The 24,047-nt window shown below is 33.4% G+C and overlaps 3 protein-coding genes across 3 annotated transcripts; 1 reads left to right on the top strand and 2 right to left on the bottom strand.

Annotated features, from left to right (window-relative positions):
- Nucleotides 1-1,655: 1,655 nt before the first annotated feature.
- Nucleotides 1,656-4,079, top strand: LOC107942941 (expansin-like B1). The gene is made up of 4 exons (XM_016876679.2): nt 1,656-1,866; nt 1,986-2,095; nt 2,855-3,166; nt 3,654-4,079. Exons 1-4 carry the CDS (start codon nt 1,734-1,736, stop codon nt 3,849-3,851), a joined length of 753 nt encoding a protein of 250 aa, XP_016732168.1. The 5' UTR covers nt 1,656-1,733; the 3' UTR covers nt 3,852-4,079.
- A 99-nt stretch (nt 4,080-4,178) lies between these two features.
- On the bottom strand, nt 4,179-6,607 carry LOC107942940 (ankyrin repeat-containing protein BDA1). The gene is made up of 2 exons (XM_016876678.2): nt 5,925-6,607; nt 4,179-5,117 (listed from the first exon to the last, which is right to left on the bottom strand). Exons 1-2 carry the CDS (start codon nt 6,297-6,299, stop codon nt 4,404-4,406), a joined length of 1,089 nt encoding a protein of 362 aa, XP_016732167.1. The 5' UTR covers nt 6,300-6,607; the 3' UTR covers nt 4,179-4,403.
- Nucleotides 6,608-11,121: 4,514 nt separating this feature from the next.
- LOC107942943 (protein SIEVE ELEMENT OCCLUSION B) lies at nt 11,122-13,987 on the bottom strand. Its single transcript, XM_016876681.2, has 7 exons — nt 13,758-13,987; nt 13,571-13,663; nt 13,036-13,481; nt 12,837-12,946; nt 12,615-12,745; nt 12,056-12,529; nt 11,122-11,965 (listed from the first exon to the last, which is right to left on the bottom strand). The coding sequence occupies exons 1-7, from the start codon at nt 13,941-13,943 to the stop codon at nt 11,351-11,353; spliced, it is 2,055 nt and encodes a 684-aa protein (XP_016732170.1). The 5' UTR covers nt 13,944-13,987; the 3' UTR covers nt 11,122-11,350.
- Between the last annotated feature and the right edge of the window lie 10,060 nt (nt 13,988-24,047).

Genomic DNA, 24,047 nt, shown 5'->3' on the forward strand with positions numbered 1-24,047 from the left:
GATGTGCCTGTTGACCATAGACAAATCTCGAAATTATTTTATTGAGATGAAAATTAAATTATAAATTTTTTATATGTCAAATACAGATTTTATCATATATTGATTTATGATTTTATGATTTTTGAAAGGACTAAATAGATTTTTTTCATTTTTTAAAGGGGGGCTAAAGCATATTTTTCCTTACATTAATTTATAATTGATTAATTATAAGGGGGGCTATAATTGTAACTTTTCAATTTTGGGTGCTAGGGCCCCTGCTTGCCTCATTGTATCGATCCTTGCCGTTGACCATAGATAGATCAAGAAATTTTTTCTAGGAGGTCAAAATTAAATTATAAATTTTTGATATGATTTTATGATTTTTAAAAGGATTAAATAAATTTTTTTATTTTTTTGAGGGCTAAAGCATAAATTTTTCTTATATTAATTTATAATTTAATCAATTATAAGGGATTATAATTACCATTTTTTAAAATTTGAGGGCCAGGACTTCTGCCTACCTCTTGTATTCGCCCCTATCTTGATCACTTACTAAAATCTGTATGTTGTTGTCTGGCATTGACCAATCGTTGATTGACGCTAATGTTTGACTTTTGACCATTTTAATATAGATTTTAAAATTTTAGAATTATTATTTTTCATTTTCTCAAATTGCTTATATTTTATATAATGTTATATATTATTTTATTTTATATAATTGGTATATTATAAAAATTTAAATTTAAATTTAATAAAATTTGAATTTATATATATATATATATTTCCCACTTGTTTTATATTTTATATGATGTTTGTATATAAAAAATTATATATTATAATTTTTTGAATTTTTGAATTTAATAAATTTAGTAAAAATTGAATTTATACATATAATTTGGAATTTTTATACGATGTTTTTATAATTTTTTATTTTATATAGTTTATATAAATTGATTTTTTTAAATTTAATATATTTATATATTTTTTAGATATTATATATACATATATTTGTATTTTGAATTTTTTTAATGAATGTGATGTCATTAATTGTCATGTATAAAGAACTTTCATGTGGTATCTTCTTATTGGTTGGTTTGCCAATTAATCTATACTGGAGTAATGGCTTAGATTCCAAGGGACAAAAAAAGTTAATACTAAAATGGAAAACATGTATACTTTGGAGGGTCTAAACTGATATTTCATACCTTAAGCTCCTGCCTTTGGTGTCGTCCCTGTTTTTGGATACCACTAAAGAATCAACACACCCTAAAGGATTTTTGTTCTATATGAGCATTGCTGTTCAGCGGCATGTATTCCTAGATTCTCTTTAAAGTCGAAAAACAAAATTTTGAAGATGCATTAAATATTTGAAGCTGTAAAAAAAAAAATAGTTTCACATTATCAACACGATAGTCTAATAAACACAAATTCTAAATCCGAAAATGTGGGATTCTCTAATTTCATCTATCCATTGATAGAGAAAGAGAAGAAATGGAGAAAACATAGAGTCTCCACTATTATACTTTAATGCTTGGAAACCAATTGTAGGATAAACTTAATAATTTAATCCCAAAAGCATAGTAATAATTGACACATAACCTTTTCAAATTCAACCTGCAGATATTGCATACACATAACTCTTCATTTCTGCTATAAATATGGGAACTCTGGTCTCTTAGCTTCTCATCTCATTAACTACATTTCTCTTTTACATTTTTTTCCATTATTACTATAAATTTTTTGTTGCAGAAAACATGGGGTTCTCATTGAAGTTTCATTGTTGCCTTATGTCTGTCATGGTGTTATTGCCTACACTGTGTTATGCTCAGGACTATGTGAAGTCCAGAGCAACTTACTATGGCAGCCCTGATTGTTTAGGGACTCCAAGTATGAACATTGCTCCTTAAGCTCTTTGACACATATTCGAACATGAATACGTGAAGAAATTATGCATGGCTATTCAATGTTTATCATGTTTTAGCTAACAATTATGTGATGAATTTTAGGGGGAGCTTGTGGATATGGAGAATTTGGAAGGACTGTGAATGATGCGAATGTGGCTGGGGCTTCTTACAGGCTCTACAAAAATGGAACCGGCTGTGGTACTTGCTATCAGGTATAAGCTTCAAAACCGAATCTTATTTGATAATCATGGAGTTGAGTTTGAGCATATTGAATTATTAAGAAAGTCAAATTTGAGTATTGTCAGCTTAATCTAATTTTTCATTTTTAAGATATATTAAGTATTTTATACTATTTAATTACTTTTTACCCTTTATATATATATATTTAAATATAGTAAATATTTAAATCCCTTCATTTTTTGTATTAGTAAGGTTTTTAAAATTAGATCAATGGTCAAACTGGTTGACTCTCAGTCTGACCAATTTAATCAATTTAATTGATTTGTCGGTCTAATTAAATAAACTATTAAAAATTATATTAAAAAATAGTAAAAAAATTTATTCAACCGATTTGCAGGTCAACTAGTCTAACACATTTTTTCGGATTAGTACCTTGACCGATTCCTGGTCCAACTAATCCACCCTTCCAACTAGTCTAGTCTTATTCTAAAAACAATGAAAATTTAGATTTGTTGCGTAAAGCTTTTTAATTTATCATTATATATTCATTATTTACTAAGTTTAATTAATATCAAAATTGTATAAACAAAAACATAATTCAAGCTCGAACTCAAATATAAAACTTAAATAATCAAATAAGTTGAATTATATCTTGAATTTAAGAATGGTACTCAATCGAATTCAAGTTTTAAATTCATTTCAAGCTGAAATTTACCACTATTCAAACTCGACTCCACTAAATGTTATTGCTAACTAATGACACTTGAATTTGTTTTAATTTTAACTCTCAGGTTAGGTGCACAAACCCTCAACTTTGTACTGATAATGGAGTGAACATAGTGGTGACCGACTACGGCGAAGGTGACAACACTGATTTCATCCTCAGCCCCCGCGCTTACTCTAGGATGGCACAATCGGACAAAGCGGCCGAGCTGTTCGCTTACGGAGTAGTCGAAGTAGAACACAAGCGAATCCCCTGCCGCTACAGTGGTTACAAGATGCAATTCAAGGTTCATGAACATAGCAAGTACCCAAATTACTTGGCCATTGTAATATTATACCAAGCTGGCCAAATTGAAATTCTAGCTGCAGATATTTGGCAGGTAAATTGAAGTGTTACATTGTTAATGAGCTCAAGGAATTTTAAAGGTTTAAATTATTTTTTTTACATCTAGACTTAGCAATTGTTCTTATTTTGGGGCTTGAATTTTTTTTTCCAAGTTAATTTCTGAACTTGATAATTTTTTCACATTAGAACAAAAAAAGACGATTGTTTTCATATTATTGAAATTTAATTTTATTTTGAAAACCCTAAAGCTAAGGACCCAATATAAAAAAAATTGCGAAGTTGTAAGACTAACCTAGACTAAAAAAAGTTCATGTTCCAATATGAGAATAATTTTCTAGTTCAAGCTTTCAATGTGGGATCAATTGTCAAGTTCAAAAATTAAGAATAAAAAAATTTTACGTTCCATATTTTAAATCCCAGTTATATAAATATAATTGTGAAGTTCAGACCTCAAATAGTGATTTAACTTAATTTTAAAAGCATAGTAATCAAAAATTAAGTTGGTGATATGAATTATGCAGGCGGATTGTAAGGAATGGATAGGGATGAGGAGGGCATACGGGGCGGTTTTCGACACAACGTATCCACCATCGGGAGCGGTCACTTTGAGATTCCAAGTTCAAGGTAGCGCGGGTGTGTATTGGGTGCAGGCATCAAATGTTATTCCTAGTGATTGGAAGGCTGGAGTTGCTTATGAATCAGATATTGAGCTTGAATGAAATGCATCGCAATTGTACTTCTTGAGAAAAAAGAAAGTAGGAACCTTTTAAAAGATAATTAATTTCCTCAATTATAGTTGCTTCTTTATTATTATGTTATTAAGTAGGTGTTTATAAGTCAGCAAAGTGCTCAAAACTTTGCCTTGTGCTTAATAAACAAAAAACTTGGGTATGTGTACTTTTGCTTGATGTATGTGTATCAACCAATAAAGTTGCACTATTGAGAGATATTTGCCTTATAGTTCTTTATAACTAATAATAATAGTAGCACACATTATCTGCCATATTTTTATGTGTTAAAGAGTTACAAGTAAATGAGTTGGCAAATTTCATAATTTGGCCCCTATTCGTTTATTAACCAATAATAGAGCTACCTAGAGTTGGTATTAAGTAAATTCCCATCTCGCTGATTGAATACAAACTTTAATTATAACACATTATTCAACAATTAGCAATAGAGTTTCAACGTTATGTCATAAACAGAGTAACACAACACAAACAAGTGATGAGGAGGTTCCATTCAACAAACTCCAAATCCGCAAGGAAACCATCCTATCTGCAACGGGACCATAATTTCTTGATGTAGGACAACGATGAATGATTGGATATAAGCACAAGACCTAAACTTAGTAACACCACACAAAATATGAAAAAGCTGAAATTAACAATGGCACAAATGAGGCTTGGTGATATGATTGTTGAGCAGAACAAGTAGGTAATCGAGAAGAGAATTAAGGGTAGAGTCAATAGCTGACCATAAAACCCGTTTGGGAGTAAAAGATAAATGGTTATGATTGTCACCCAAAATGAAATACTATTAAGAATCAAGAAAGTTATGTATAACCATTCTTTCATCACCACCTTTCCCACCTTGCTGAACGGAAGTGAATCACTGTCGCTACTGTCAGCCTGTCGAAGCCCTCCCGGTGGGCTGAGAACCGCTTGGAAAGTGGCTGTTGCAACCAGTGCAGCCACCACTAGTAAAGCATCACGTGTTTCGGTCGAGATATTTGTTTTCTGGGCTTTTAGGAACCGTATGACATTATCAAGAAGTGTAGGCTTTGGTTCAAAACTTACTTGCTTCATGGAAGGAATAGCATTAATGTCGTTGGTCTTCATTACATGACTATGTTCAGCTCCTGCTTGGATTAAAACATCTTTCATGTCTGGATTATTGTTAGCACGATCAACAATGTCCAGAACTGTTAAACCTTCTAGGCTTTTTGCATTCACGTTGATTTTAAACTTTAGTAACGATTTCACAACCTGCATGGTAGGATTTTGCAATGATCATCTTATTACTATTGAAGAAAGGATTATCATGGTTAAATTATCCTAATAGTTCATGTTCTATGTGGTTCTAGTGGATTTGGTCCTGCATTCCAACTTTATCAATTTTAATTTCATCGGACATTTTGATTATTAAAATTTTAAACTTGACTCAAAAGAAAATAGTTGGATAGTTCAGAAAAATGACTTAAAATTTGTTGATTTTTGTTCTTAGACAATAGTAAAAAAAATTAAAAATTTGAGTTTGGCTTCAATTTTTAATTTGGTACTTGAGCTTCTTTTTTTTTTCAATTAAGTACAATTTTTTATTATTAAATATCACATGTCAAACATTTGTTAGGTTACATGATGCCATTTGATTTAATAAAAAATTAAAATTAAACTTAAGTACTAAATTGAAACAAAAAAAATTAATTATCAAATTTAACATTAAAACTAAATTTAAATACCAAATAATATATTGACTGGAAAAATTCAAAATCAAATCGTTAACCCGACAGGCATGGCAAATTTTCTTGCCCCATCGGCACAAAATTTTTATTTTAAAAAATGAAAACTTAATTAAACCTAAAATTAAAACCCAAAATCATCATCACAAACCGAAAACAACCCGGTCTAAACCAAAACTAGAATTGATCAAATGTAGTAAATTTACTAAAGCTACAAAGAAGAATGTAAAGTATAGGGACTTCCTATAAAATTTGGCCGGTTATATAATCTAATTGTAATGCAATGCAATACAATCTTGTCATGCATAGCTGAAATGAGTTCATCAAAAATCACCTGGATATCGTTCATCTTCACTGCTACATGCAGTACAGTGAAACCATTTTCATCCTTCCAGTTAACTACTTTCTCTTCCCAATATAGTGCCTCCCTATACCATGACCTTCGAAGAAACGACAACAAAGCCTCTAAAGCTCTGGTATTTCCCTTCTCCACAGCGATATGCAGAGCCGTTTCGCCTTTATTCGTGGCATCCATGATGGAATGAGGGCTTACCGCTAGAAACTCACGCAAGAGTTTAACTTCGTCGTTTTGAGCTACGTAGTGCAGTGGAGTGAAACCCTCCCTTCCTTTGACACCAACAAGGGTTGGCTCCGTCTCTATGAGCCGATACACCATCGCGGTCTGGTTATGTTGCAACGCCACGTGCATGGGACTCCACCCTTGTTCATCTAGCTTCTGGAAAGAGATGGTTTAAGCCTCATTATCTCTAAAGCAAAATTGATATGCCCTCGACTTGCAGCTATATGTAATGGAGTTTCAGCGAAAGGTGTTTTATCATAATGCTCCAAAACATTAGAATCTTTAGCTATCGCTTGATATAACTTGTTAACATCTCCATTTTGAGCAGCATTCTTCAATAGAATAAGAGGATTCATTTTGAAATAAAAATAGCTAGATTAACCACAAGATCACACATGATGATTTAGTATCCTTTATATATAATAAAAACCAATGAGAGAAAAGGTTGAAGAAATCTCCCAATAGATAAACAAATTTAAGTGAAATTGAAAGATGGAAAGTGGCTCTCGAAATAAAGACGAAGTTAGGGGTTGGAGTTTTGTGATTTTACCTAATTATTTTTATAATTTATTAAATAATATATTTTTATTTAATGTAAACAAAAACTTCAAATCTTGATGGAGATTTGAATGTGTAAATGATAATGAAATTTGAATTTTTATGTGAATTTTTAACTACTAATTAACAATACATACATTTTATAGTGGTAAGTCTTACTGTTGTATTAATAAAAAAGTGTAATTCAAAATTTCAAAAATTTAATAATAAAAATAAGATTTGCTTTTATATAATATATTATAGATAAATATTTAATACATTCACTTGCTTCTGATTTTGGACTTCTACTTAATATATGTGAAAACAAAGTCAACAATCCAACCAAAGCTTAGACTTTCATATATATATATCATTTTCTTAAAAAAAATTAAAAATGAATACCTAACCATCGATTAAAACAATTTTACTACTATTTTATTAGAACTAGCAAGGATTTTATACATTCCTCTCAACCCTTTATTTTCTAGAAATAAATAAATAAATAAATAAATTTCATCTTAGCTATAGATCAAGTGGTACATATGATCTATATGCTAAAAGTTGGGGTTTATATGCTATCAAGTGAGTGACGTGCATGTTCCATGGTAATTGATCGTGTATAATTTACAACTTAATTTTATGAAGTGTTCTCATTCTATTAATTCTATTTTAAGTTTGAACTTGATATAATTGAGAGATAAAATTTAGCTCGATTTAAGAATAATATTCATTAATTACTCAACAGATGACAGCTTAAAAAATTTATTGAGAAAGAATTAATTTCTCTCAACAAGCTTTAATTATTATTATTTACATAATCTAGTTATTTATTTGGCCCTACTTAATTCATACATTTTAACTACTCTTAATTAAATATTACAATTATTTTTATAATAATATTACATATTACATATTTTATATTTTAATTATTAAATTATAATTCAAATCAAATCACATGACCTTGTACAAGGACTTTTAGTTTCTTTAAAAAAGAAATTAGGATTTAGGTAGATAGTTTGTTTATAATAACCTTTCTTTTTTCCACGCATGAAACTTAAGCAAAAGCAAACTATTAACCCTTTTGGGAAAACATCTTCATAAAAGCCTCTAATTCTAGCTCTTTTACAAATTAGTTCTTAAACTTTAATTATCTAAATTATCCACGTCTAAAACCATTAATAAAAGTAAAACTAAAAATAAAAATAAGTTTTTAAAACATTTAATGATTTGTTAAAAAATATCCGTAAAGATTTGAGATTAAAAAATATCTTGAAAAGCTTTAAGAAGATACTAAAATTTTCAAATAACCAGTCATCAAACTTCCCACATTCGCAATCAGAAATAGACGGCATCTCAAATCCATTAAGAAGTAAGGAAAAGCAGCATCTGAGTCTTGCACAGTTCAGAAAATCATGGTTCAAAGTTCCTAATTGGCATGTAGACTACACTCTCTATCAATACTAACTTGGTTTAGACCTAGAACCAATTAAATTTGTAGCTCTAATATCAAATTGTAACACTCCAAAATCCGGCTCAAAAGTCTATTTGGATCTGGAGCGTCACCGTAGTTGCTACAACAATCCATTCTCTCAATTATTCATTTAATCACATTAAAAAATAAAAATTAAACATATACATAGTAAATCATTTAACAAATCTCTACCAAATAATTAATAAATTCTAAAATAAAATTGAAGAAACTAAATTGACTAAATAACAAATACTAAATATATACCAAACGGTACTATTTCAAGAGGTACTTACGAAATAAGGATTATAGAGATTCTTTGACGATGCTATTCGATCATAAATTCACAAATTATCCATTACCTACATAGAAATTAAAAACTCAAACACTTAACTTTACAACTCAACGGTGATCTAACAATTTCCAACAAACAATATGCAAATAGTTAAATTAAAAATATGCTATTAAGTACTACGTAAATGCTCAATATCAAAACACAAAAAGAATATACACTATTTCGCTTAACTTAATTTAAACCATACTATGTTCATTCTATTGACCGCCTATATCACAACCAATATATAATCGATTAACAATCTGATACATCAATTTAACAACAAATAAAAACCTTTATCCACTTACATCAATTGCAATATTAATATTTTCAGTTGACTTTAATCTCTCACTTTACAAATTCATGAGTAACTAGTGTCATTAGTTTTTTGAGGCCCAATGGGGAAAAATCATTCAAGTCATCACATCAAAGCGCAAAGCACTACGGCATGATACTCTAGTGTGAGCATATCATGATTTAACCAACCATCATATTAAATGTGCAAAGTATTACGATACAACATAATATAATATTTCAGTACATGAATAATATGACTTAATCAATCAACACACTAAATGTGCAAAGCGTAACAATACAATATTCTTGAATGTTCTCAAGCAAACCCGCAACAACAAATATTTAAAGTGCTCTATGCGAATTATACATTGATACTAATCCGATTATCGGGTTGTTGTTATACGATTTCATTAGCAAACAAAAATTACTTATTTAATAAAATATAACCATACTTACGAACAAACAAGGACCATAAATTCATCAATTAATCACGCCAAAAACATCATTATCAATCGATAATAAATAAAAAAAATAAATAGCAATAATATTGTCTAATTGAACAAATAGAACTACAAACAAGGACTTGATCACATCAACAATAAACTTTTAAAGACTAAAATGACAATTAACCTATAAAGTAAAATCAAATTGAGTGCCCCAATCCTCCTTTGAAACCCAATTTTATTAATAACATCTCCATGGCATCTTCATAATTCAAAGGTAAACATTATACTGGAAATTATCATCATTCGTAAGTTTATCCAAACAATATTAGTGGTAGGAGATAGGGATAAGCAATTGACTTTTGAATTAAATTTTAAATGATAGAGTAATCTAATTCTAATCTAAATAATTACACTATTTTTAGCTTAATCTAATAAAAATTTAATGTATTTATTAATTACAACTAAAAATAGCTTAATGGATGTAAGTGAACACTAAACAAAAACGAATTTAAGTGTTTGAATACATGTAGAGGCAGTAGTTACATAAACTTGTATGTTTCACAAGAGACATGTCCAAATGTTTTAGTGAAATACACTTAAACTCAACCATTTTAGAAGCTCAAACATAACTTATAACTCGACCACTAATCAATCAATCCAAACACATGAATTAACTAAGTCATATAGCAAGATGCAGTAGCAATAATAAAAACAAAACTAATATTTTTCATAGCACAATTACTAATCAAATATTAATAATCGCATACTGATTTATTTTATTCTCAAGCAATTAATTTAACCAAAATCATATCGCATATTAGAAAATAGAATAACACAAACCGAATTACAATATTCTCTATGTTTGTGGAGTCTCGTTCAGTAAGATGAATCTGCTATCTTTGAAATCAATATAACCAGTGATCCTAATTCTAACATACCCCGATAAAGAATCTTCACTTTTGTATTTCAAATGCTTGACTTCTCACTATTAAATTCTTCCATGTGAGAACTAAGGTTGTAACCAATCACAAATATGCTTTTATTGCCAAAATGCACCCTCATAAATAATGCTCCTTATTGAAAAATAGTACTCTTTTTTTTTTTTTTTAAAGTTCATCAATCTATACAAGTCTATCAAATATATAAAGATTTTCGAGACTTATTAACATGTTAAATATTAGTCACAATCCCTTCTCAATAGTGGTTAAAATAGCCAAATATAATATAATATTAACAATCAAAGTGAAATGTTGGTAAATAAGTGTAACATCCGCTTTATGCCTTGGAGCTGGTTACAACGTCATGTCAGGTTAAAAATATTAGAGAATTTTTAGAAATAAATAAAATAGGAAATTTTGAGTGTTAATATAGAACTTGTAACATCCCACAAATCGGATTAGTAGTCAAGTGTTTGAGTCGGATACCAAAATAAGAATCATAGCTAATAATTAAATAAAATATTAAAATAATAATCAGAATTAAAAATTTAAGTGTGAAAATTGAAATTAGGACCTTGATAATTAATTAAATTAAAACAGATCTTAAAAATGAAACCGAATTTGAAAATAATTAAGAAAATAAACTCTAATTTAAAATAAAGACCTATTTGAAAAAAAGAAAGGAACTAAAAGAAGCAAAAACAGCAATAACTGCCTATTTAAACACTCAACCGTCCCCTTCCCTCTCATTCGATTTTTCATTCAAAATTTTTCTACAAACCTCAAAACTAATACTTGTATCGTATTCATTTTTTTTTTTAAATTTAATGGTAAAATTAATTTTAATATCAGCCAAATATAATTAATATATTTTAAAATTTAGAAACTAAGTCATGGTGTTTGGAGCTCATTATTTAAAAGAGAAAGCATAAAATCAAAAGAACACTTTATTTAGGGAAGTAGTCTTACAACGCAAACTATTAATGCAACACAAACAATTAGATAAATTTAGGTAAGGCTCTTCACTAACCAGTGTGGGATATTAAAAGAGCCCTAAACATTCTTAGAAAACCTAGCAAACACGTCGACTCTAGATTTGATAATCATATCATAATACCAAACAAACCTCCCCAACACCATCTTTTTTCCCTTTCTTTACTTCACTCAACACAGCAGCGATACAAGAAATACATCTCCATCGCACGACCACACTCAGCACATTGCACCCTCTCCGGAATTCTACCACCGTTACCCGGAAGGAGAAGGCGAGTGCAATGATGGTCCTCCATAATCCCTTCCAAATGCTTACGAAGTGCTGGGATAAAACCCATGAACTTGGAAAGTTTTCCCCATTGATCAAAGCTCTTCATGCAGCTAAGCACTTTCTCTCCATTGGCGCTCACCATTTCACCCGATCCGGTGAAGAACACAGCCCATTCATTTTTACTATCGTCATATCCAAGCATAGTTGCCACTTCTTGCATTATACCATCGGTTGCATTGGTCTTTCTTTGGTGGACTTTTGAGTTCAACATGTTCTCTAATAGGTTCCAAAAGCACCACACGTTGTCATATTGCCAAGCATGGCTAAGTTGCTTCTCTATGATTAAACCAGTAACCTTTTTCGCTCGTTCCCTTGCATTTTGCTTCCCAACATAAACCATTTCTAAGCCAATATCGAGAGCCTTTGCAACCCCTTTTGCTGCGGTAGTGAAACTTTCGATCCATTCCATTTTCACACCACCATAGAAACAAACCACTTTCTCTTGGCTCACCTGATTATAACAACACAAAACCAAAAATAAATTAAGCATATTAATTGATATACACGTACAAATTAAAGTTAAAAGGGGATGTTCATGTACCCAAGAAGATAAGTTCGGTTCAAGGCGACCAACGAGAAGCTCAAATGTCCAAGCTCTAGCTTGCCAAATACTTTCTTCTTTTTCGCTGCTAAATGGGAAAGCTGAATTTCCCCACATCCACATCATGTTGAGTGCATTTGGGCATAAAACCTTTCCTTGTGGATTCAATGTCACCGCAATTGGTTTCTTAACGAAACCCCATACTTCCCTTATGTATTTAATAACTGCTGGTTTAATGGAAAATTGGTGGCTGACAGTATACCATGACATAATTGATTGCAGGCTCGAAATTTTCTGACAACCATCATTCCAAGCTGTTTTGTCCACAATTGGGAGCCATATGATCTCATAGTTACGCCCAGATGAAACCCTTTCTTTGTAAACAACTTCAAGAACCCGAATCTCCTCTTGGGAGATATCAAGATCCGAAATAAGCAATAAAACATGCTTTCTTCTCAAGACATTGATAGAAACCTGTTAAATTATACCAGCAAAGTTAATATACGATCCAATGAATTTTAAAACATGGTTGAAACTTGGAACATGGAATTAAACAGACCTTGGTCTTGTCTGGATTAAAGAGGTTCTCTTCCCTGCCGAAGATGTTTTGGAGAATCTTCAAGTTGTCCACTTGAGGTGTTTCAATGGTGCGCTTGAAGTCTTCAAAAGCTTCCATTAGCATCTTCTCATCTGCATCTCATTACAATCATACTTAAATTTCTATAGAAATGTATATATATAGGGTTTTTATTTCTAGAGTTTTTGTCAAGGATGGACTCACTCATATGCTCATTACAGAGACGTAATTGAAATTGAAGGTATTCATGTATGCTGCGAAATTTATGTGCCAAGCTTGATAGGTCCAATGCGTCCAAAGTCCGTGTAATGAACCTAAGATAATTCAAACAAAAGACTTAATTGTTGGTAAATTTAATGTCATCATATTGTCTAATTGAGCACATAGGAAATTCATGACTCACTCATGTCTAATCCCTACGAGTCCTGTAATCTGCCTAGCACAAGCGACAACACTCCAAATGATCCGGTAGGTAGCGAAGTAGATATGAGCCATGGTGGTCGACAATGGTGGCTCATCGATGGGAATATACTTAGAAGGTAGCTCAGTAAGCTCAACAATGCACTCGGTTACATCGATCATTGCATTGATGAGCTTGCTGAGTGCATCAAAGTAGGGTTTCAATGTTGGGGAGTTCTCTAAAATGTCGGGTCGCTTGAGGAGAGCCATTGATTTGGCCAATGAGTTGGAAGTGCAAAGCTGAGAGATCAGCCAAAACTCTCCGAATTTCACTGCAAAAGCTGCTAATGTTAACACCACTTTTGCACCCCATGAATAGCTTGAAAGCGTGTTGAAGATCGCCATTGTCGTTGCATGAGCATCCTCTCCTCCTGAACACCTGCTTGATAGCTACAAAACATCGACTTATGTTACTATCGTTATTTTTCGGTTTCGAAAACGATCGAGATTCGGAAAGCAAAATAAAACAGCCGAATAACCTCGCTGCAGATTTTGTTTACTGCATCATGCGCGCCATCAACGGCAGACAAGATGGTCTGATCGTCAAATGCATCGATGTGCTCCGATCCACCCTACAAGACAAAACAAACCCAAAGCATTGTCTTGAAAATCTTTCCATTTTCTGGAATATAAATATCATGAAATCTTAAGGTTATCAAAGTTTACATTCATGGTATGAAGCAAAACTTTGCCAGTGATTTGAAGAATTGGTTTAACATCAACAACATGACCATCGGAGACATGACTCGACCGAATTTGCTCAATCTTGTCATCGTCGAGCATCCAATGCTCATCCCTCATCGGTTGCTGGTATGTTTCTGATGAGGGTGAGACTGGGGTAGGGCGAGCCATTGTCGAATATATGAAAGTACTACTACTTTTTGATGTTTGATGTGTGATGTGTTTACTAAGGATTGTAGGGTTTATATAGTGATGAGAACATGCAATGGGGAGAGTGCTGTTTGTCTTGTTTTGTTACCTGTCTTTGTCGTGTTTCGACTGATTGAGATAAAAAAAAGGAAAATGGGCTAATATAAACACCAAATATTCTTTAATTTAATTTAATTTAATTCTTGCATGAGTCAGTTCAAACATCTCGAAATTAAAGTTGTTCCCTTATTGTCGATTAAAGAAAATTTCATTGAATTTCAAAACACGTTAGGGACCCAAGGCCAAAATCAATTATACTTTGTACCCCTCTTCATTGTTTACCGGGGAAACACGTTGACAAGATTTGGGGGAAAAAACGAAGGAACGTGATAAAACGTGGATTCCGCTGACATAGGTATCAAATATTTTAATATTATAAGTTTGTAGGATAGTAATTTTTCAACAATATGTTTTTAGGGATACTTTCGGTGTTGAGTTGGTATTAACCCCTTCAAGTTTTCAATGTGACCTTAAAATTAGTATCTATATTATGATATAATTATTGAATCTATATTTATGGGTGTCGAGTTCATGGTGGATAATATGTAACCATGAACTTGACATTTTCTAGTGTCGGGTTGTGAATAATTTTTTTTAAAAAAGGGATAATGTAATTTTATTAAAATTTAACGAAAAGATCAATTGAAGTCGACACTAGTGAATGTTGAGTTTCACTTAAAATTCTTAACAGGACCTCGTAATTTTAAAATATGTAAACAAGCTCCAGTTGAGTTTTAGCTTGATTAGAATGGGCATTATTGCCAATGCAGGAGGACGTGGGTTCGAGTGCGTTGAAACACATTAACCTCCTATTTATGGGTTGTGGAGGGGTTATGGGCAATTCTAAGCATTGTGTTAAGTAATGTAGATATGATCAGAATATATAATTAGATTGTTAAAAAAATGTAAACAGGCAATTAAACTAGTTAGTTTTTCACAAACACCAAAATAAATAGTCTTTTACATTCTATCCTAAGCCCCAAATAGCCAAGTATTTGGAAATGACACTAGTGAAGAAGGGTTTTGAGCTTCTCTTGGAGAAACCAATGCCTACTAATCAAATGTGTGCATATGGAAAAAAAAGTTTGCCAACTTAGTTCATACCATGTACCTCTTGTTGTTATAAAATTTCCGGACGGCTATTACATATGGTTGAGCGTTGCCATTTTGGCTTGCCTATACAAGGTATTGTGCACAAGGTGTAGAGTAGGGAATAAGGAAGTGAATGGTTGTCTTGTGATTTTACAGCTGTGAGGGTAGTATCGACTTTTGCTCATTGTCTATACCTTTTAAACCTCTTAGTTACCCTCTAGCTAGATGGTAAAAATAGAACCTAATTCTTAAAATCTATTACTTTCTAAATGTTTGATATTTGTAGAAGCATTTTGTAATTTAATTGGTGGTTTGAGCAATGTGACCATATGACATACTAAAAGGATAGTTAGGCATTGATATTAGAAACAATTGATAGGGAATCCAGTGTTTCGATTAATTGTGTTCTACTAGGCTGAGTTCAATTACATTAAGTAATATCATTTGATAATGGAATTTAAATTCAATATTTACTTTACAATTTTTTGTGGATGTCGTACCAAGCAAAAGAGCTTGCAACCATACTACTACTAGAGGCACATGTGCAGAGCTGTGTTTTTACCATTTGCACACCCATTACATGCAGTTCTTGCATCGAGTGACATTAGTCAAATAAAATATTACAACAATTCAAGATGATCTTAACAAATCCAGAGAACATGGATGACTATGAACCGACTGATTTGTGTTTGGGGTGGGAACATAATTGAGTCATTAAATTTGTACAACACGTGACATATTGAAGAAATCGTCTCCAACATAGGCCACAAGTTGCATTGATCAAGGATGACAATTTTTGCATCTTTTTAAGACATACATAGAATGGTGTAGGGACAATGGTAAACCATACACGTCTTTTTCAAGAGAGACTCCATTTTCTTGGATTGATCATCTAGTTTCAAAATATTAGATGAGGAACATGAAAGTGTGGGACCAACCTATTATCAGAAGCCAAGTTCAAGGAGGGAGGAATCTATGAACGGATTATGAGATAGGATAACATGTCAAGGGAAACATTGGGACAGGGCCAAATGACTATAGTCGAGGTAGAAACCAAAGGAAAGGGCAAGGTAGAGGTGATCCTGTTAAAGATTCCTTGGCTATCATACCTGTTGATCCTAACAACGAGCTTGACTTTGCAGATGTAGTTTGTTGATCCTGGATTTGCCTAGATCATGGATGAAAAATCCAATGCACTAAGCAGACTAGGGATGGTAATTTATTTTTATTCTATTGTATTACTCTGTTCCTGATAATGGTAGCAAAAGTTGACATAAGATAATATGTCAACCAATGTAATTGTTTAATACAAATAAAATTATTCATTTAGGGTAATATATGTTATAAACCATTTCCCTAGCTTCCAAAAAAAAATCCAATCTAAGTGACTAATATGACCATCCATGTATGGTTCATGCATCATCCATGCCGCCATGGTTAAAAAAGATGTAGTGTAAGTGTGTGTTAACATTATCCTTTTTTTCCTAACCCCTAATATTTGATTGCTTAGTGACATTTTTTAGACCCTACAGCCATATAGACCCACTAAATGCAATAAATTGAGATTGCATGTGTTAGAGTGATAAGTCAGGTGGTTAGTTTGTTAGGGTTTGTTAACGAGTTGTTAAGTAGGAGTTAGACCTTAATTTTTCCTATATATAGAGATGTGTATACTGTACTGAAGTAAGCTAAATTCTACAGATTGTTATCTCTATTATTCTTTCTATTTTTTCCTTAGAATCTCTTCATTCTTTTGATATTCTAGCATGGTATCAGAGCCTCGGTGATTCTCGAACATGACTGTCACGCATTCTGCTGACTCTGACTCTGTTGAGCATGGAAGCTCTGTTTTCACTGGTGACCAGGTTGTTGCTTCGTTTCCTAGACATGAGGTTGTTAAGCTTGATGAAGGATCGTTCGTTCAGTGGCAACAGTAGGTTCGTTTTATCCTTGCTGGTTACGATTTGCTTGGCTTTCTTGATGATTCTTTGCCTGTTCCGACGAGGTTCGTTCAAGCTCCTGATGGGTCTCTTATTTCAAATCCAGCTGCCTTGGTCTTCACTCAACAAGACAATCTTCTCACTTCATGGCTGCTTTCTACCATCCATCATTCTTTTTTGTCCTCCTTCACGGAAGTCCGGACTGCGAGTGATGTGTGGATCTTGGCTACTAGCTTGTTTGCGGTTGACATGAGCACAAAACAGTCTCAACTCCGGTACGAGCTTCATTCGCTCAAGAAAGGTGGCTTATCTATTCGATCTTACGTTGACAAGATTAAAAGTTTGTGTGCTCTTCTTGCAGTGTCTGGTTCTCCAATTTTAGAGGCTAAATGATCGGCGATTTTACTTGCAAGTCTTTCTTCCGATTTTGAGGGAGTCCTATCGTCGGCCTCGCTTTCTTCGACTCTGTTGCCATTTCAACGGCTTGTTGATGCCTTGCTTGAGTGTGAGACTCGGCAGAGTCAATCAGTTCAAGAGGTGGTGGCTGCCGCGCACTATGTTGAAAGATCATCGCCGCTCGTGGAAGATGGCTCTTCTCGTGGTGGACGTTTGTCGATCCGTGGCCGTGGCCGTGGTTTTCGTCCTCGGCTTCAGTGCCAAATTTTTAGTCAGTATGGGCATCTCGCTCAACGTTGCTATTACCGGTATCATCGAGAGGAACAGTCGCTGATGGCGCAACAAGGTGGGATGGTCTCTGGTATGTTTCATGGCTATGGTCAAAGTTATACTGTTGGTCAAAATTATAATGCTGGTCAAAATTGTAATGTTTGTCAAAATTGTTCTCTGCCTTCTTTTGATAAATCGACTTTGGGGATGGATACTATGGCTTCACATGGGCCGCATGCTATTCATGTGCCATTTGGGCTGAATAATACTAGGCTGAATGTTGGTATACCTTATGCATATGGTGGTGGCCAGTTTGGGTCTCCTTCTATGAGCCCCAATGTTGGTGATGGTGACAAGGGCATGAATGCTCATGTGCGTAGGCCAACTAGTGCAGGTCCTAATTTGGGCCAAATAGTTTTGCCAAGCCTCATTTGGATGATGACCATTACTCCTTCAGGCCCAATGTTAATTTTGTTCATCTTGATCAGTCTGTGTCACCCACCGCGCCTGAGGTTCCGTGGCAGAAAAAATCGCGTGCTCGTGTGTTCGATGTTGACTCGTCTCAGTAAGATTCGTCTCAATTTGTTGGCATACCCCATCGGGTTTCTGATTCACGTACCTCTGACTATTCTGATGCCACTGTCTATGGTTCGAATTTTAATAACATTGACTCATATGTGCCATTACCGGTTAAGAGTACATCGTGGTGTCCAGATTTTGGAGCTACTCACCATGTACGTCAAAATGCCTCCAATCTTCATACCTCCAATTCGTATTCAAGTAATTCGTCTCTTCTAATGGATAATGGAGCTTCTACTAAGATTTCATTTATTGGGAATACTACTATACCTACACAAAAGAAAATGCTTCATTTGTCGAATGTTTTATGTGTCCCAAGCATCCGAAAAAATTTACTGTCTGTGTCTAAGTTGTGACTGAGAATAATGTTTTTTTTTTAGTTTCATCCGTCTTATTGTGTGATTAAGGACATCCAGACACAGGAAATCTTGTTGCAGAGCCAAGTTCGTGATGGGCTCTATCATTTTTCCACAGAGTCGGTTGCTCTCCATCTGTCTGCTTACAACGCTGCAGTTCAGGATTGCTCCACGAGTGATGGTGTTTTTGATTTGTGGCATAAAAGACTTGGTCATCCTTCTTCTACTATTGTAAAGACTGTTCTTGATTAGTGTCAGAATTCTTTCAATAAAAAATGTCATGATCGTGTCTGTGTAGCGTGTCTGAAAGGTAAATTTCATAAGTTGCCCTTTTCACAATCTCGTACTGAATATACTGAATTGTTTGAATTAGTTGTTTCTGATTTATGGGGACCCGCATCTGTTTTGTGTGAAGGTAACTTGTACTATGTCTCGTTTATTGACATGAGTAGTAGATTTACCTTGGTTTATTTGTTAAAACGCAAATCACAAGCAGTGGATTATTTTCTACAGTTTCAGAAAATGATACTTACTCAGTTTGGGAAGTCTATAAAGAAATTTTAGAGTGATTGGGGGGGAGAGTTTCGTGCTTTTGCTTCCGTACTAGCAGATCATGGGATCATTCATCAAATTACCTGTCCTCACACTTCGGAACAAAATGGTGTTGCTGAGCGTAAACATCGACACATTATGGAGACTGGTCTCACTCTTCTGGCTCAAGGTAATTTACCTATGGCTTATTGGGGGTATGCTTTCTGTAGTGAGGTCCATCTCATTAATTGTCTCCCTACTCCAGTTTTGAAGGGTAACTCCCCGTATCAAAATCTGTTTGGTCATGCCCCAACCTATGATCATCTTCGGGTATTTGGTTGTTGTTGTTTTCTACATCTACGACCTTTTGTCAATCATAAGCTTGATTTTCACTCACAGCCGTCTACTTTTCTTGGGTATAGTTCGCAACATAAGAGATATTTTTGTTTAACACCAGATGGTAAGGTCATTATCTCTAGACATGTTGTTTTTGATGAGTCTAGGTTTTTGTTTCCTGTCGCTCCGCCATCAGGTGATCTGACTTCTCCGTGTACTACTACCTATGTTCCTGTTGTGCGTTCTTTTTCTTCTCCTGAGCCTAGTAGAGTTCTTGACACTAGGGTGTCTTTAACCAGTCAGACTCGTGTGGTGTCTCATTCTGCTCCATGTGATACTCGATCAGCTTTTCCAGTCAACCCAATGTCTGCAACGGGGTCTAGTGCATGACCCGATCTTTCCTCTCCTAGAGGTGTTTCGTCTTCTCCTGCACAAGTTCCTGTTCCTGCTATTTCAACTACTAATACTCATGCTATGGTTACTCAGTCTAAGGCTGGGGTGTTTAAACCTAAGGCGTTGGCTGTGGACATTGTTGAGTCGGAGCCCGTTTCTGTTAAGGAGGTTCTTGCTCATCCAGATTGGTGTCTAGCGGTGCAAGCTGAATACGATGCTTTAATTGCTAACTCTACATGGGAACTTAGTCCTCTTCCTCCTCGACGTAAAATAATTGGGTGTAAATGGTTGTTTAAGGTGAAGACTAATCCTAATGGGACAGTTACTCACCGAAAGGCCCGATTAGTGGCCAAAGGCTGTTCTTAGGTTCCTGGCTGTGACTTCACGGAAACGTTAAGTCCGATTGTGAAACTGGCCACGATCTGAACCATTCTGTCTATTGCTGTGTCTGAAGGATGGTCTCTACGACAAGTTGATGTAAATAATGCCTTCTTGAATGGAGATTTGACTGATGAAGTTTTCATGCAGCAACCCCCTGGGTTTGTTCAGTCTGGTTCAAATGGAGAAAGACTTGTGTGTCGCCTGACAAAAGCTTTGTATGGTCTACTGCAAGCTCCGTGTGCCTGGTTTAACAAGTTAAAATAGTTTCTTGTGTCTGCTGGGTTTGTTATTTCTAAATCATATGCTTCTTTGTTTGTCAGATCTTTCTCTGAGTTTACGCTGTATGTGCTTGTCTATGTCGATGACATTGTTGTCACTGGCAGTTCATCTGACGAAATTAATTGTTTTGTTCAGCAGTTACATAATGAGTTTGCTTTAAAGGATATGGGTGAGCTCCATTATTTTTTGGGCATTAAAGTGAGTAGATCTTCCTCTGACAGTCTTCACTTGTCTCAGCGCAAATACATTCGAGAGCTTCTTGCTCGAAGTTTTATGTCTAATGCCAAAAGCGTTCATACGCCAATGGTAAGTTCTTCTATGTTGTCTAAAAATGAGGGTGAACCACTGGCTGATCCGACTGAATATCGCAGTCTTGCGGGGGCACTTTAGAATATTGTTCAAACTCAACCTGACATAGCATATGCTGTTAATCGGGTGTGTCAATTTATGCATGCACCTACTACTTCTCATATGGTGGCCTTAAAATGGATTTTGTGATATCTATGTGGTACTCTTTCTCATGGGCTGATTTTTCACCGATCTGATCGTCTCTCTTTGGTCGGTTATGCTGATGCTAATTGGGGTCTTGATTTTGATGATCGACGGTCTACTACGGGGTACTGTGTCTATTTTGGTCATACTCTTGTTTCGTGGTGTTCTAAAAAGCAGTCGGTTGTTTCTCGCTCTACGACTGAAGCTGAATATCACAGTCTTGCGGTGGCCACTAGTGATATTACTTAGCTAGCCTCCTTATTAGCAGAACTGAATGTCAAGTCCGTTGATCTACCGACAGTATGGTGTGATAATTCTAGTGCTGTGGCTGTTACAGCTAATCCGGTTCTTCACTCTAAGTTCAAACATGTTGAACTTGACTTGTTTTTTGTTCGTGAGAAGGTGGCTAGTGGCGACTTGATTGTTGGTGAAGTTCCAGCCTGTGACCAAGTGGCGGATATACTTACTAAGCCGTTATCAGTGTCTCTATTTAGTTGTTTTCGTAGTCTTCTTCGGGTGTTGCCACTTGACGAAGCTGGGTGAATGTTAGAGTGATAAGTCAGGTGGTTAGTTTGTTAGGGTTTGTTAACGAGTTGTTAAGTAAGAGTTAGACCTTAATTTCTCCTATATATAGAGCTGCGTATACTGTACTGAAGTAAGCTAAATTCTACAAATTGTTATCTTTATTATTCTTTTCATTTCTTCCTTAGAATCTCTTTATTCTTTTGATATTCTAGCAGCATGGTGCCATTTGTTGGTAGCAGCAACCATATAGACCTACCAACAATTTTGACCTACGTCACTCTCTTCTCTCACATCCTATTTCTATCCTCAGGCTTTAAACCCTCCTATTTTCTTGTTCCTCGAGTGTTTTAAGATTTGAATGATAAGGTTTAGTGTAACAACTTATTTTCAGTGGTATTAGGAATTAATTTTTGAGACCTCGACTCCGATTAGTATATTATTTTATTATTTAACTAGTATTTGGATGGTCATGGTAGTGTCGTATAAAAATTTGGTATGTTAATTTTGTCGTTGATTATTTTAATTAAGTAAAAGCGTAAAACATAAAAGCTGCAAAAGTTTAATATTATTAGTTAATTGTATTAATTTTATAATTTTATATAAAATCTAGGATAATATACAATTCAAACTCTTTAACATTTTAACTTAATCATTTTAATTAAAATTTCATTAGTATAATTTAATTTATCACATGAATTAAACTTGGAATAATTTATGTTTTAATCCTTGAACTTAATTGTTTTTCTTAAATTGATACCTATCCTTAAATTTGGTCAACTATATTTTAGCCTTTGAAATTACTTTATATTATGATGTTATAATTAAGAGTGAAATGATGTCATTCACTTTGAGAATTCATGTGCCAAATTGTTTTTTTTTTTTACTTTAATCCTAAATTTATTTTTAATTGAAGTCTAGAATTCATGTGCCAAATTGCGTTTAGTTACCTTTTGAGTGTGAAATGATCTCATTGACCCTTACTTAAATTTTTTTTTAATTGAAGTCGAGAATTCATGTGCCAAATTGCCAAAATATTACCTTTTTTTTATACCTTTCAAGTGTGAAATGATCTCATTCACCCTTACTTCAATTTTATTTTTATTTGAAGTCGAGAATTCATGTGCCAAATTGTGTTTTTTTTACCTTTGCATTTACTTTAAAATATCATAAAATAATTTAGGTATGAAAATATTTTATTCACTTTAACTACAAAAAAGACATTATTTTAATTGAACACAAGAATGGATGCACCACGTTGTTTTTTGTACGTTCTTTTATGGATCTGTAAAAGGCCAAATAAGGAGTATTGTCAATCCCGGGGAGACTTACTGTCCCAGGCATTTATTTTTTAGTCAAATTTGGAAATGTCAAACCATTTAAATTTTATAACGTGCACACATTCTCTTTTATTGCTTAAAATTGAAATGGTAGTACAGTTTTAGATTTAGTTTGTATTTTTTTAATTTAATTATTTTGACTTTTTTTATATTTTTGAAATTTTAGAATTTTAATATTGATGTAAATAATAATCTTTAATTTATAGTCTCTTCTCAGTCTATAAATAGGAGAACAATGCGCTTCAGCGCACTCGAACTCATATCTTCTTTTATTGACAATAATACTTATGTCGATCAAGTTAAGACTCAGTCAGCACATCTAAGATGTTTTATACACAGTTAAATTAGAATTTAATATTTTATGTACATAAATTTAAATTTATATATTTATATATAGAAGGAGGGCCTTTGCGTTAATATATGTTGTACTATTTTGACATGATGAAGGGTATTTTTATGAAAAATATCGACCTCAACCTTTTTTGGTCCGTATGATTTATAATGTTATTAGTTAGTAACTAGTTAATATATTATTGACTACTTTAATTGGATTTTTTACATTGATTTTTTTTAAATGACTACTCTAAAAAAAAAAAGATTTGGGCATGATGTGTTGGGATAATTTTTTTTTATCCATATTAGTGCTTGAAATTATTAAGGGTGCTAATTATTTGGATCAATTAATGACATTGTAAGGATAAAATTACAGTTTCTATCCCTTTACTATGCTCATATTTTGGATTTAATCTTTATATTTTAATTCAACGTAATTTGGTTATCCACTTTTAAAATGGCAGTAGTTAGCCCAAATAACATCCATGACTATTTTGATTAAAATGATTAGGTGAATTTCTCTTAAGAATACCTTTCTAACACACGCACACACAAAAAAAATTACGTATTTATGCATGAAGTTAGAATAGATATTTTTAAGAAAAAAAATTGACTTCAATGTTTTGACCAGAATAATCAGGCGTATCAATTATTTTAACTAACTAATAATATTATGTAAAGTAGCTAAATTATATCAAATTGAAGTATAAATAATAAATCCAATAGGGAAAAGAATCAAGGTTGATTTGAAAGACAATGTAAAGAGGGAAAGAAGTAATCACTTTC

This window comes from Gossypium hirsutum, chromosome A03, assembly GCF_007990345.1.
Source record: "Gossypium hirsutum isolate 1008001.06 chromosome A03, Gossypium_hirsutum_v2.1, whole genome shotgun sequence".
Classification (NCBI taxonomy): domain Eukaryota; kingdom Viridiplantae; phylum Streptophyta; class Magnoliopsida; order Malvales; family Malvaceae; genus Gossypium; species Gossypium hirsutum.